This window comes from Topomyia yanbarensis, chromosome 2 (genome assembly GCF_030247195.1).
Source record: "Topomyia yanbarensis strain Yona2022 chromosome 2, ASM3024719v1, whole genome shotgun sequence".
Taxonomy (NCBI): Eukaryota; Metazoa; Arthropoda; class Insecta; order Diptera; family Culicidae; genus Topomyia; species Topomyia yanbarensis.
Genome location: NC_080671.1, coordinates 82,323,425 through 82,338,428, shown reverse-complemented (window position 1 = coordinate 82,338,428; position 15,004 = coordinate 82,323,425). Strand labels below are relative to the sequence as shown.

Genomic DNA, 15,004 nt, shown 5'->3' with positions numbered 1-15,004 from the left:
GAAATTTCCATATTGATTGATAAAATGTATTTCCTTTAATTGATTACGTGCACATATATCAATGATTATTCAATTTCACCGGATTCCAGATCCGATGAGACGTCATCTGTTCCTTCCACTTTGAACATCTGCACAGAATTCGCAAAAGTACTTTTTGTTGTCTTCAACACTACAATCTTGTCTTCTATCTGTTCCTCATCATCTTTGCTAACATCGGAGACCATACTAGTATTGAATTCGGCTTCGACAGTTTGACTCTCCTCGAATTCCTCATCTGATTCGGAAATAGCTTCCAGCTGAAGATCCACTTCATCCGACAGCGAATCATACTGATCGACTAAACTAACTGGGATCTGCTCACTTTTTTGGGGTTTTGTTACCACCGAGTGTTCCTGTTCTTTCTCGGCCAAACGGGTATTTTTATTAGCTTTCTTCAGGCGCCTCCTTTTCTTGTCTCGTTGATCGTTGCCACCGATATCACTTTCGCTATCCTGCATCTGATACTGCTTAGGAAGTCGTGGCGATTCTGCAATTCGTTTCCGTTTGCGTCTCTGATAATCGTCGTTACCCGAAGAATCCGAAGTCACTTCTTCTCGTCGCTCCTGATCTTCTGAGCGATCATCTGCAGATGAACGACGAACTTTCTGTCGCTTCAAACTTTGAGCAATAACTCGTTTCTGATGATCCAGCTGGGGAAACAAATCTTTGGAGTTTTCCAGTGCCTGTTTCGCCGCGTTCATCTCCGCCTGTTGGATGCTGTGTCCATTGGAACAAGCGAGTCGTTTCCCACGGAAGTACACAGCCACTGTGTAGACGCGAGTGTTTGTCGGTCCATTACATTCGATAACCTTGTAGATTGGTATGTCCGGTTCTCCACCGTCCATCGTTCGAAGAGTCAAACAACACTGCTGTAGCTTCGATTTTGGATCATTCCAGTCTTGGTTCATAATAAAGTCTTGCAGTCTTGGGAATAAACAAACGTGGCAGAACATTTCACAGTGTTCTAAACCCTTATCCACGTAAAGAGCTCCTAAAAATGCTTCAAGTAAATCGGCACGATCTTTAGTTTTTAGATCCGCCTTTGGATTAGAATAAACTGCATACGTTGTCATGCCCAAATCGTCGCAAACAACTGCTTGTGTTCGATTGTTCACCAACGAACTTCTAAGCAGCGATAAATGACCCTCGTGATGCTCCGGAAAGTGTCTGTATAGATATTCCGAACATATCAACTGCAGTACCGTATCACCCAGAAACTCCAATCGCTGATTAGATCCTAGTGTCAAATTGGTGAATCCGATAGATCTGTCGGTAAATGCTCTGGCTAGCAAACGGATGTGATTGAAGCGGACCCCAACGGAGTCTTCGAACTTGGTCAGTGTTTTCAGCATTTCGAACGATTCAATGTGGTGCCGATCTCCGAGTGGTTCCTGCTCCTGCAATGGATGAGGCGGATAATTTACCCAAATACCTCGCAAATTCCTGTCCTCCTGAAACAGTGCGTAGGCAAAGACACGATCGGCAGTTTCGATACCGCCATCGAGCAGCAAAGCACCCATCAAGGCTTCAAAACAGTTGGCCAAAGCATGCCGAAGTTCCAACTCGTGGCACAGGTCCGATCCGTGTGCGTACAGCATAAACTCCTCCAGGTGCAGTTTTTTTGCCAGAACGGCCAGATGCTGGTTTTGGACAATGGCAGCACGATAGGTAGCCAATCCACCTGAAGGGGAAGAATGATTAGAGATGTATATTAGAAACTGTTTAGTATTGTTAGTTCCCATACTCATATAAATGATGACCTGGACCCAAACAAAGAGAGATTAGTAAAAACCTAGGAAACGACAAGGATGTCCTATTCCTGATTGGTATGGGTAATGATCGTAATGACTGAAATTCAAGGTCCGGTTAGAGTCAATACAGTAGCGATTGATTTTAAGGATAGTATAATTCGACAATCTGCTTACGAAGGTGAGAATCGCGCTAGTTTAAAAACTTATTGTTTATTACTTTAACCCATATGGGTCATTCGCAAAGGTAGTTCCAAAAATTTAGTTAGCATATTGTGACCAATTTCAAAGTGTTGTGCTTTTTTTTTTCTTTAGATTTATTTGACACAGCTGAATGCGTTAGCACAAGTGAGTCGTGAATCTTTTAAATTTTCACAATAAGTAAACGCAGTTAACTTATTGTGAAAATTGGCGCAGTTTGCTGTTGCGTGTGGAGATCCTTTTCCTTGGCGGTGAGGCATTAGTTGCCTTATCCGTCGCAGCTTGGGGGTCGTTCAGTCAGCCTTCTCTGGCGTTATCATTCACGTCCATGTCATCATTGGTACTGCTTTCTTGCTGTTCACGGTCAGAGGTTCTTATTTGTTTCTTGTTCTTACGGGTCGCAGTTGCAAATCCGTCTTCATCAGGATTTGCTTCTTTATTGGGGGGCTAGTTGCTAGGTTAGGATCGGTTGTCGTGGTCGTTATCCCGTCATTATTGGTTAATTGGGTCGTTGTTTTTGGATTATCTGTAAGTGTCGGTGACTGCTTGTTAGAGTTGACCGTAGTAGATGAGTTTTTACTAGTTGCGTCGGCGCATATTTTTCCAAAATGGGCTATCTGGTTACAGAATTGGCATGTAAGGGTCTGTCAGGAATATGTGATCAATACCGTTAAAAAAAATCTTCAAGTGTTATTCGTAATAGATTCAGCTTCTGTGTCTTGCGACATAATTCGTTTATGTCGCAAGACACGCGGTGCCAGATCATGGATACGAACGTCCACCATGTGATTCTCCATATACACGGGGATCTTGATTCTGATGTTATTAAATTCGACCTCGTGTTGATGTTGCACGCGGTCGTGTTGATATTGCAGGGCTGCAAAACGGTGAGTCCCTACCTCATGCTTCCCCGGATCATATGATTATAACGACCGCCAGCTAAGAGTTGTGTGCTTAGCTGGTAGTACAGACTGGGCACTGTTGTCCTTCTGACTTCAGCTAGATTTAGGATGTACGTCCCGAGCGTTTATTCACCAAGGAGTTGCGGCTCAAACAGCGTATGTTCTGGCATCCAGCGGCTGAGTATGAAATGCTGTATCGCGTCAGCTATACCTAAGGTGGCAGCCCCACCAGCGCGATGTAGGTAATGCGACCCCGCGATCATATGATTACAACGACCGCCAGCTAAGAGTTGTGTGCTTAGCTTGTAGTGCAGCCTGGGCACTGTCGTCCTCCTGACTTCAGCTAGATTGAGGAGGTACGTCCCGAGCGTCTGTTCACCAAGAAGGTGCGGCTCAAACAGCGTCTGTTCTGGCATCCAGCGGCTGAGCATGAAATGCTGTATCGCGTCAGCTATACCTAAGGTGGCAGCCCCACCAGCGCGATGTAGGTAGCACGACCCTGGTAAGGTAGCCTACCGAACCCTCCCACTTACCACGAAAAGTGAAGAAGAAAAGAAAAACGAACGATACTCCGGCAACCGACCCGGCTACGAAATAAGGACAATGATTGGAAACTCGGAACATGGAATGTCAGGACTTTGAATGAACCCGGACGAGTGAGTCTTTTGGCTCGCGAACTGCAGACGGTTGGAGTGAGCGTGGCTGCGATTCAGGAGGTGCGGTGGCCTAGAACTGGAGAACGTGAATTCAGGGCGGTGAATCCCATCGCCAACACTTCCTTCAAATACAACATCTACTATAGCGGCGGCGAAAAGGCAGAACATAGAGTCGGTTTCATAGTGATCGGCCAGCAGATGAAGTGTGTTATAAGGTGGAAACCGGTTAGCGAGCGAATCTGTGTATTGATGGTACGGGGCAAATTCTTCAACTACAGCTTGATCAACATCTATGCACCGACAAACGATAAACCCGATGACGTGAAGGACGCGTTTTACGAGTGCCTCAAAAAACCTATGGAGAAAGCCCAAAGCATGATGTGAAAATTGCTATCGGGGACGCCAACGCTTAGGTCGGTAGAGAGGACTTTGCCCGTCCAATTATTGGTAAGGAGAGCCTTCACACTGTAACCAATGACAACGACCTGAGACTAGTGACCTTCGCTGCAGCTAGAGGGATGGCCATCAGCACTTACTTTGCATGCAAAGACATCCGTAAGCACACCGGGATGCACCCGAATGGCGAAACTTGCAATCAAATAGACCGTGTCCTGGTAGACGGCCGACACTTCTCGGATGTTATAGATGTGAGAACCTTCAGAGGACCAAACATCGACTCTGATCACTATCTCATTGTCAGTAGGATTCGAGCACGGTTATCAACCGTAGCGAACTCAAGAACGCAGTGACCGTTGCGTTTCAATATCCAGCGCTTCTCAGCAGAAGGTGTGACGGATGAGTACCGCCAGAAGCTTGATGAGCGGATGAGGGGAATCAACGTAGACGACAACCTCAACAATCTGTAGGAGTCAATCCAAGGAGCGGTGAACACAACAGCGCGAGAAGTAATAGGTACTGCTCAAAGACGACCCTGAAACGGTTGGTTCGATGAGGAGTGCCAGAGAGTGACGGATAAGAAAAATGCTGCCAGAAGCCGGATGTTAGTGTCTGGTACCCAGCAGTACAGAGAGCGGTACATGGAAGCAAGAGGAGCCGAAAAAAGAATTCACCACGGAAAGAAAAAACAGTATAAGGAGAACGTCATTACTGAGGCTGTAGCGTATACGTTTAAATTCTGTACAAGATCTAAGAGTAAGCATGAATCTAGCGTTAGCAATAGTGTAGACAGTCTTTGCAATTAATGTCTTCACCGGCTGACTGTAATCGCCAATCACTAAGCCCCCCGTATGACAACAAGTCAATGTCACGTCAGTTCAGTGGAAACGAAAATGATGCCAACACCACCACATAAATGCGAGCAAACCAGAGCAGAACGGAAACGGCAGAATTCTACTGGGACTGTGCTGGTGACAAGGCAGTAAGCAGACGTCACATTCCACCTCGAGGATCGGCCGCATTTTCATCCAGTTGAGGAAAAAACTCGAGCAAACGCGAAGTTGGCCGAGTATCTTGACAATTAGCATTGCAGAAAATTCACTTATCCGCGAGAAGCGCGCAGCAAAGAAACAACCTATCGATCTCGGTTTCAATCGACGACGGAACCACACGGAAAACGTCGGGACGACCTATAGCAGTAGACGGAAAGCTGCCATCTCCACGAGGAGAACATAACCTAAAAGACATTTGACTGAGTTCGAATTTATGCTATAGCAGCTCCATTCCAAGAAGCATTCATACGACGGCGAAAGTCAAATCTAGCGTGGATCGAACAAAAATCGGTGAAGAAATCGAACATTCCCGTAAGGAACGCACGACAAGCAGGACATCAAGTCAAGTTCGGGTTCGATCTCGTAAGACAGCACTATTTTCGGAAGAAGGAAGAGGTTACTACACAAGATTGATTCGCGCTTTCCGTGCTCAGAGCTAATTGCGAAGAGGAAATCTCCAATAGAACGGAGCAACGAAACTAGGATCGTCCAGGTGAAGGACGTGGCCAGTAGGGCGAATTCTTGAAGCTCTCCGAAGTCGGAAGTTCGCAGCAAAAAACTTTCCAGTGGGAAGGTTTTTTTCTTTAGTTGCCAGACTCAGCGGAAACTGCGAAGGAGTGATTTTCTTCTGCTACACGCAGTGCACACTACGAGGCAACGATTTTGTCTGCTAAACAGAACGGAGACAGTGACGAAGGAAGGTTCTCCAGCTGGAGTGAAAGCCATCACGGAGTTACTGAGAAACACAACAGTGTCAGTTGCACCACCGGATCGATCGCCAAGCAAAGGAAGATCGCCGTTGAAGTTTTCCTTCGAAGAGCCACGGTGTCGGTATTCGTTAAGGAGGTGGAAATGTTACGGAAGACCGAAAGGTCACAATGGGTTGGCTTAGATGGCACAGGAAGGCTATGCAAGTCAGGCAAATAGAAGGATTGGTCCATCATACGTGAGTAGTAGTAGCTAGGAAGTTAAAACATTAATGGTTAAGCAGGAGGGTGTTGAATAAATGTAATAAGTGCAGATTTGGGTTTATGTTTTGTTGGTTGCGTTCATGAGTTTCGGCCTGTAGACCGGGTACCCAAAGCATCCCAGCTTAGGGGGAGTAAACCGAACAAGGCGCAAAACAGTATGGAACAAAATGAAATTGTGCGGAAATTTTATGAAATTGTGAATGGCGTACGGAGAAAAACAGCGCCGTCTCCCGTCATGTGCAATGACCGCGAAGGTAACTTGCTGACAGATAAAACTATGGTAGCATCCAGGTGGAGAGAGCACTTCGAGACACTGTTGAATGGAGAGAATGTTGGCGCGTAAACGAACAGAAGTGACGATGGACAAGCTGTGGAGCCTCCGACGCTAGAAGAGGTGAAAAAGGCAATCAAGGAGCTGAAAAACTGAAAGGCTGCTGGAAAGGACGAGCTCCCGGCCAAACTTTTCAAACACGGTAGTGAGCAGCTGCACGAAATACTTCACCGTACTCTTTCGAAGGTATGGGAAGAAAAAGAATTACCTGCTGACTGGCTAGAGGGCCTCATTTGTCTCTTCTTATACAAAAAGAGCTCCGCTAGCGAATGACGGATCTCAATAGTAGCACGTCTGTAATAACATACGTACATGGAACTATTGAGAACCAGAGCTACAGGTCCAAAGCCCTGGTAAAGGAGGATGGTTGTGATGATCCGGGCCGAGATCACCACGTAAAGCAAGGTAGGGCATAACCCCAATTCCAAGGCGTGAAGCGACCCGTGCCGAGGGATGAGTGATCGAGGGGGTGAAAAAGATGCTCGATCGTTAACGGAGCCTGTGGGGTACCTGGGCAACCCCCACAGTAAGCGTCCCTTACCACGCTAATGCGGAGCTCTGGCGTGGCGGACATATATTTCTCGCGCTACTCGTGGGACTTTTCATGGAGCAAAATAAAAATAAAAATAAACAGACGGAGGTGCCAAACCCCTTCGCTAGAGGTGGTTTGGCGAGGTCTCCCCCCCGTGGGGAGAGTAGTGGAACGATGAGTGCTGTACTCGAAAGCACCAGTGACCCCCCAGCAGCGGTAGGCAATACCCCTACCAATGCATCGGAGGGGCCAATAGCTGCGATGCGCAAAGTAGCGAAGCAACTCGATGCTATAATCGACTTCGCTAGCGCAAAGCAGAACATAGCCAAGGAGTTGAAGTTGAGCCTTCTGGAGCTCCGGAAAGCTGTTCGTGTCGCAAGACAGGAACAGCAGGCATATGTTGAGAGGGTGGAATGTCGGGAGAGGCCCGACAGAGAAACCCAGACAGTGGCCTCCAATAGGGAGGAAAGAGAGAAGGTTAATAGAGGTTCACAGACAGTGGCCTTTACCTTCTACGGAGCAGCCACGTCGATCGGAGCGGCGACCGAGTTCCCCTCGAAGGGAAAGGGAAAGGGCAATCGCAAGACGGCATCGAATGCGAAGCGCCCTAGGAAGTCGCCAGGAGAGGGTGCCAAAACCGACACCACTCGGCGTGCAACCGTCAAGGTCAAACGCCGCCTGGGTGAGGTAAGCGAGGGCGAGAGTGACCTCGCTGTTGAGAGCGATGGTACCAGCAACCCGGCACGACCGGGGCAGGGGGGCTCAAACCCCTGGACGCTGGTTACCAAGAAAAAGCCGGCACCGAAACCGGAGGTACCGCGGCCTGCGAGGAAGGCCAAGGACAGAGGCGAAGCCTTGTGGTTAAAAACCGACAAGGACAAATACGCCGATGTCCTTAAATCGATGAAGGCGGCCGAAAGCCTCTCGGCCCTTGGGCAGGATGTGCGTAGCGTAAGACGCACCAACACGGGAGAGATGCTCCTAGTGCTGAAGCGAGGCGCACAATCAAGTGCAATATATAAGGCCTTGGCTCAAGAGGTCCTTGGCGAGGGCGCCCAAATCAGGTCGCTAGGTGCGGAAACAACTCTCCAGTGCAAGCACTTGGACGAGTTCACGACCGCAGAAGACGTCGTCGCAGCCGTCAAGGAGCAATGCGGCGTCAAAATCGAGCGGGCCTCTGTGCGATTGAGGGACGGACCCTCTGGCACCCAAGTAGCCTACCTCAGGCTACTGAATGCGGATGCCAAAAAGGTAACCGAGAAAGGGAAGCTGAAGATCGGCTGGTCGGTATGCCCTATTAGTATACCCCAGCCGCCTTCAGTGGACAGGTGCTATCGGTGCCTAGAATCCGGCCATAAAGCTTATGAATGCAAAGGCTTAGACAGGAGTAAGCTATGTCGTCGATGCGGCGAGGAGGGGCATAAAGAGCGGGGGTGCACTAAGGCATATAAGTGCCTTATCTGCACCTCTAAGAAGCAAGCCCATAAACATGCTATGGGCGGACCTTCGTGTCCCTTCGGCGAGTTAAATAAGAAGAAGCCGTGAGAGTCACACAGCTAAATCTTAACCATTGTGCAGCAGCCCAACAGCTGCTGTGGCAGTCGGTCTCGGAGTCGAGGACAGATGTCGCCCTCTTATCAGACCCGTACAGCATCCCTGCCGGCAACGGCAATTGGGTGTCGGACGGGTCTGGAATGGTGGCAATCTGTACAACGGGAAGGTTCCCGGTTCAAGAGGTAATACACCCCTCCGCCGAGGGTGTGGCGATTGCCAAGATCAATGGTGTGTTCTATTGCAGCTGCTACGCCCCACCAAGGTGGCCAATAGAACAGTTCTACCAGATGATCGACAGGCTCTCGTCGGACCTCGTGGGCCGGAAACCGGTAGTAATAGTGGGAGACTTCAACGCTTGGGCAGTGGAGTGGGGCAGCCGCTGTACAAATAGCAGGGGTCAAGCGCTAATGGAAGCGTTTGCGAAACTCGATACTGTGCTAGCGAATGATGGCTCCGCTAGTACATTCCGTAGAAACGGAGTGGAGGCGTGGATTGATTTGACCTTTGCCAGCCCGAGTCTGGCTCCAGGCATGGAATGGAGGGTAGACGAAGGCTACACCCATAGTGATCATTTAGCAATCCGCTTTAAGATCAACTATGGTGTGCAGCATCCGAGGGCGGGAGATCCCTGTCAGGTAAGCGGGTGGAAGTCCAATCACTTCGACAGCGAAGCTTTCACCGCGGCCCTGGGACTGGAGGCCAACACCGACAGTCTAAGCGGGGATGCGCTGGTAGCTGTTCTATCACGCGCGTGCGACGCCACTATGCCGAGAAAAACACTGCCAAGAAACGGTAGATGCCCGCCAGGTAAGCCAAGAGCGCGTCTGATCCACTGGGAGCCCGAGTGACTCGAGTTCTTTAAATGTCCAGAAAGATATTGGTCGTAAAAATGCTTTGGCGACTTTGGGCTAAAGAGAGGTCAGAAATTGTTTTTTAGAAGATTTTATATTCGATCAATTTTTGTGCGTTCCGCTGGATTCCGGGATTCCAGTCCTTAAAAAACTTACCGGTTCCTCGTCATTTGACATTAACATTTCATCTGAGTTGGGTTTATACATACTTTTTCCGTAGATTTGTTTGTCCAAACTTGTAGTTAATAAGGAAGTTAATCGCTTTAAAATATTGCATGGAGGTCTCATCAACATAGATAAACTATTCAACGTGTTTTTCGAAAAGAGTGTTACGTCGAATTATTTTCCATTTGTCGGTGCTCACGCCATCGTTTTGGCTCACTATGTAAATCCTGATAGTGTCGTCTAATCTTTGGATATCGTTCGCGTCAACTACCATTAACTGATTGCTTTCCCACGGAATCTCGTAGCGTAGAAATAACGGAGTCTAGCCAATCCAACGTGTCCGTGTTTACACAGTTTATCACCAGATGTCCGGTTCGTTGCCAGCAGTTGGTAACTTAGGCTTGAAGGACTCTTTCCTTTGCTGTGTGACTTTTTGCAGAATGGCCTCCTGTAAGATATTCATTTGGATCATCATAATACTCCTACTTTTACCATTTGGCCACGTTACTGTAGGTCGGTTGTTGCTCTCCGGAGTTTGTTGTTCATTGTTCGTGCATGATAATTTCCATCCGTTTGTTACCGGAGTGATGGGCGTGCCTTCCTTTTTAGTTGCAATATTTTTGATTGATTCCTCGATTGACTTCATAATTCTGCACGATACAACGTATTCTAATTTCAACTTTTTATCTTTTTTATTTATGTACAATTATTTGAAGAGAAAAAAAGTAAAATTCCCAAAAAAAGATAAAAGGAGAGATTCTTTTTATCCTTCTATCGGCGCCACGCACTATTTTGAGTGATTTGCAGTTTCCCTTATCACGTATCGGAGTGGCAGTGGTGTCTCGATAGCACCTACCCGCTCTATTGCTATGCGATAAACTAGCACTGGCACTCAACACGTGTCTATAGCCGGCACATTTGTACAACTTTTTATTCCTTTACTCTTCACTACTAATTACTTCTTCAGAATGTAATATTCGGACAATAGGGGTTGCAATTTTTCGCGCTTTTTTCGCATGAAACACTGAAATATCCTAATGAACTCCATTTCCACGATGCACTATGGCACTTTAATTAGACTTTTTTTTATAATTTTGACCCAAATGGGATCACTTTCAACGTTATATTTAAGAAAATAAAAGGAACTTATATATCCAGCCAAGTAGCTGCCTTACTCTGTTCGTACAATGCTTTGAAAAGTAATCTGTGATTCAATCTGACAAACAGACTTTAATAAACACAACATTCGAGTCAGCCTATGAGGCATTTTAAGCATAAAAATCAAAATATTCAACGGCTATTTAAATTTTTTATAGAAATATTACCTTTGATTTTTTCTAAACATGTCTAAAAGTATGCTCTTTGAAATGCAAGAAGAAGACATTAATACCGTTTGCCCCAATTTTAGAGATTAATGTTTTAAAAGGGTATATTTTTTATCTAATATTTCTCACAGCTTGACAACGTAATATCTGAATTGTTCCATTATGAAAAAATGTCTTAACGAGCATTAAAAGTTTTCCGAGGGTAAAAAATAAAAAAGCGCGAAAAAAGTTTTTGTTAGGATGACACAAAGTTGCTTGATTTAGAATAGCTGTAGAATAGAAACCTTAAGAAACACAACTATGGCGTCTTCGGCAAAGTTGCTTGGTGTAAGTTGCTCCACAATGTTGCTGAAAATTTCAATCTTCAAATTTCTTCTTATTCAGAAAAAAAAAAATTCGTGTCACCCTTATAATAAGAGCCACCCTAATACCACCTACATCTGCAGATAGCCTCTTTGATACTAACTATTTGTCCTGTAGATCTAAAATATAAGGTTTAGCAACAAAAATTCCTAAATTGTGGATTCGGACCACGTGCATTGGAACGGCAGTCCCTCGATTCTGTTACAATGGCCTATACTAAATATAACCTCAACTAAGGTTATTGATTTACAGGCCTTTCGTGCAAACAAAAATCTGTTTCATCTAGAAAACGATATTGTCCTACTTGTCTTTTTTCAGACCAATAAACCTCCGACATCGGTACAAAGTATATTGCACCAATCTTCAAGATTAGACTCCTCTTTTCGAAAGCGATGCTAACTCCGCAAAAGGAGCTTTACTCAAAGGAAATAATTCATACTCTTTTTACCTACCTTCCTCCAGATCTGGAAACATATGGAATAGATGTATCGACGTGATGAACTCCACCACGGCATCACCGAGAAATTCCAACCGTTCGTTGTGCGTAATATTACTATCCGTTTCGTACTCTTTTCCGAAGCGAGACATGATGCTGATTAACGTATTGATACCGCGCTTGCGAGTATTCATGAAATGAATTTTCCTGTCGCCGTACTCCGGCTGCCGTATGCCACAATTAGTCAAACTGTTCCGTGCATGATCCGGATTGGTGCCGAAGTTCTCCTTGTACGATGGATGAGTCAGAGCCAACTGCAGAGTGTACCGATTAATAAACGTGTAGTCGATGTACTTTTCCAGAACATCTAGTGCGCGATGAAATCGCAGATGTCCGGTTAGTACCGGAATGACCATGGCGTGCTGAACCATGTCGCACATGATTCCGGTTCGATGGAAACCCTTGGCACTGACCGCTACGGTAATATTCCGTTTCATACGACCTTGAGTTCGCATTTCCAGCAGACGATTTTCCTTCGCTTCCAGCTTTCGCTTGTCATCGAACGATGGTTTGGACATGTTAGCAATCAGATGACGAAACTTTACGTATTCTCTCCACGCTTTTTGATACTCAGGGTTTCCTGCATAACTAAGCTGCGGTGGTCGAATGCCAAAATGTACAATAACCGGGTGAACAAACCCTTGCTCATCCGTCAGGCTAGCCTTTGGAACATCGGCGACATTGCGATCAAGTTGATCAACTCGAACCGAACAGGGTTTCATGCCCGGGTTAGTGACTACCATTCCTTTTACGTAATCTACGTAGTCTTGCCACTCGATCTGGCTCATGTCGTTCATCTCTTTTAGTATTTCGGGGGCAACAAGCGGGCCCGAATTATCCAACAAGTACCGAAGAACCTCGCACATAGCCAGTACCTCTTTACCGTTGTCCGGCAAATCACGCACGAATCGTGGCAAAAAGTGATAGCACGGGCACGAGTCCTCAGTATTGGCACCAGATGGAAAGACAGTAAAGTCCACCAATTCAAGTAGCTCTTTGAAAACAAAGCGTTCAAATAGGTCCAACTCACGGATTGTGAAGTTCTCCGGCATCTGTTCTTCTAAGTAAAGAATAGTATACTCTATGTTGAACCGAATGACTTTACAGGTCGGTAGTTCCCCGATCGGTTGATGAGATAGCAGTGAAAAGCCTTCAAACAAAAACTCATGCTGATCATGCTTGATGATCGTTGGCGTTTTTGTCAGAAAATTTGTAGGCGGCGAAATCGTGATCCTAACCGAGAAAGACATCACAATTTATCTTTGGAACTACATTGAAGCAAATACAAAACTTACCTGTAGTGGTATAGCTTATCCGCATTATTTGTATGAGGTAAACATTTTGTGAATCCCACCTCTCCAGGATATTTGCCATGACGGATCCCAGTTCGCCTCGATCTTGCCGAACATCGACAAAGTGGACCATCGTTCATCTCACCAAAGTCGTTATACCATAAATCGACATGCAACCTGTACGGGTGTTTGATTTTTGCTGTAAGTTCTTCCATGCTACATTCGTCTTCGAAATTCAACTCGTCGTCCGAAGAATCTGAAGAGGAACATTTATCATTCTTGTGGCGGCAAATCCGAACTTTGTGTTTCCTCGGTGGAGGTTGATAAGGAACTTGTTTAGCACGAGCACTATCCGCTCGAAACATCAGCTCTCTTTCGAACAGAACACACAGGGCATCTAATCGCGGTGTTCCTTCTACAATTTTATCCGACACACGCCGATAATGAAGATCTGCTGGCGATGATCGAACCCAGCTATTCTTCTCCTCATTGTTGGTTAATTCTGCCAACTTTCGGCGAATGTCCTCGGGGGTCTCACAATAATTTTGCCTCCACTTAGACAGAATCGCTTCACGTTCTGAATCCTGAATTAAAAAAAATGAATTCAAATTTTAGAAACTAAAATGGAGAAAATAAATTTTACCAATTTGAATCGAGAAGCTCGTGATGGACGATCTTTACCCTGACTTGCCGGAGGAGATGAATCACTTCTTCGCGTTTCCGCACGGAGCGATGTTGACCGTGAAGAATGATCACGTTCACGGCTTCGAGGACGGCGACGGTCATGATCTCGGCTTGGCACCGAATAACTACGACTGCTATGATGCGATTGTCCCGTAGGAGGAGGCGAGGAACGACTTCTATAACTGTCTCTTCCACTGTAATCAGAATATTTACTTGATGATCCCTTGCCACTTCGGCTCGAAGATGTTGATCCGTAGCTTCGCGTAGATAAGGATGACGAGCTATGGGATGTGTACCGATGGCTCGATGATGTCTTGGTTGAGTACCGATCATATTTCTTGCTTTCCGGTGGCGCTGTTTGGTGTCGTTCGAAACCAGCAATTCTTCCGGGCGGTAAAGCAGGCGGGGGAACGCTGAAATTTGGCTGCACTGGGAATGTTATCTTACCAACCGGTGGTAGCGAGGGTGTAGATATGGTGCCCGGTGGAGGCGGATCATTGATTGCGTACATAGTACTGTAGGCATCTGAATTTGTAGAGGAACGAGAGTGTCGTTCGTAACCTGAACTAGGCGTGTTAGGTCTATGAAAGCTCATGGCTGAATTATAATACTTTTTGTTCAATATTTTGTTCACATTTATAAATATGTCGTTGATGAGTTTTATCTGCGTGCCAAGGTCAAACACAATACACTCTTGCAAATAATCACCAAGGCGAGATGTACAGTGATCGGTCTTAGCCGTCTAAGGACAACACAAAAAAATAATCACCGACAAAATAAGTCCTTAAAAGCTCACGAATAACGGCTCACGAAATTCAGATCTTTCGAACTGTTGTCTTACATGTAGTGCGTCGAAATTGATTAAGTCGATTGAAATTCAAAACTCCACGGTGAAGGCAAACTATTAAAAACAATATTTTTGCGTGTTCCACGTTTGTAGAAGAAGAGGGAACAATGTAAAGAAGTGTCGTAGCAAAACAAAAGAAATAACGATAATTGCAGAGCACTCTGAAGGGAGTACACGCTGAAATTCCATTAGCTTTTAGTAATATTTATAAAATAAAGTACCCAATAATGCGTTGAAAATTACCCATTTTTAACAAAAGTGGAATAACCTATAATGGGTAAGGAACTTATACCCATTAATGTGTATGGACCTTGTACATCAAAATTGACACTTCTTACATTAAAAAGAATGACATGGTACTTCTAACTGCTGAGGGCGGATTTGTTCACTCTCGCTTAACGTTTAAACCAGGTGCACCAGAACGTTTAAACCTGGTTTATGCGCTACACGAGGGTGAAGAAATCGGCTACTAGCCATGTGACGGGAAAAACTACTTCCAATAAAGATTTAAATTTACCATGAATAAGTTTTAAACCACCTGAAAATGCATGAAACTAGCAGGCGGGTCGAAGAAACAATCATGGCAGGTTTCACTATTT

General features: G+C 45.7%; 1 protein-coding gene across 2 annotated transcripts; it reads right to left on the bottom strand.

The window, feature by feature from the left end:
* Window positions 1-12: 12 nt before the first annotated feature.
* LOC131678643 (ribonuclease 3) lies at window positions 13-14,519 on the bottom strand. Of its 2 annotated transcripts, none has more exons than XM_058958881.1 (4): window positions 13,518-14,519; window positions 12,878-13,458; window positions 11,539-12,815; window positions 13-1,720 (listed from the first exon to the last, which is right to left on the bottom strand). In XM_058958881.1, the coding sequence occupies exons 1-4, from the start codon at window positions 14,151-14,153 to the stop codon at window positions 66-68; spliced, it is 4,149 nt and encodes a 1,382-aa protein (XP_058814864.1). In that variant the 5' UTR covers window positions 14,154-14,519; the 3' UTR covers window positions 13-65. The 2 variants fall into 2 exon arrangements, with proteins under 2 accessions (XP_058814864.1, XP_058814865.1); XM_058958882.1 differs by having other exon boundaries at window positions 13,556-14,030.
* Between the last annotated feature and the right edge of the window lie 485 nt (window positions 14,520-15,004).

Coding starts and splice junctions, on each gene's coding strand:
- LOC131678643 (XM_058958881.1), bottom strand. CDS start 14,153: ATGAGCTTTCATAGACCTAACACGCCTAGTTCAGGTTACGAACGACAC. Junction 13,459..13,517: donor GAGCTTCTCGATTCAAATTG/GTAAAATTTATT, acceptor TTTTTAATTCAG/GATTCAGAACGTGAAGCGAT. Junction 1,721..11,538: donor GTTTCCAGATCTGGAGGAAG/GTAGGTAAAAAG, acceptor CTTCCCCTTCAG/GTGGATTGGCTACCTATCGT.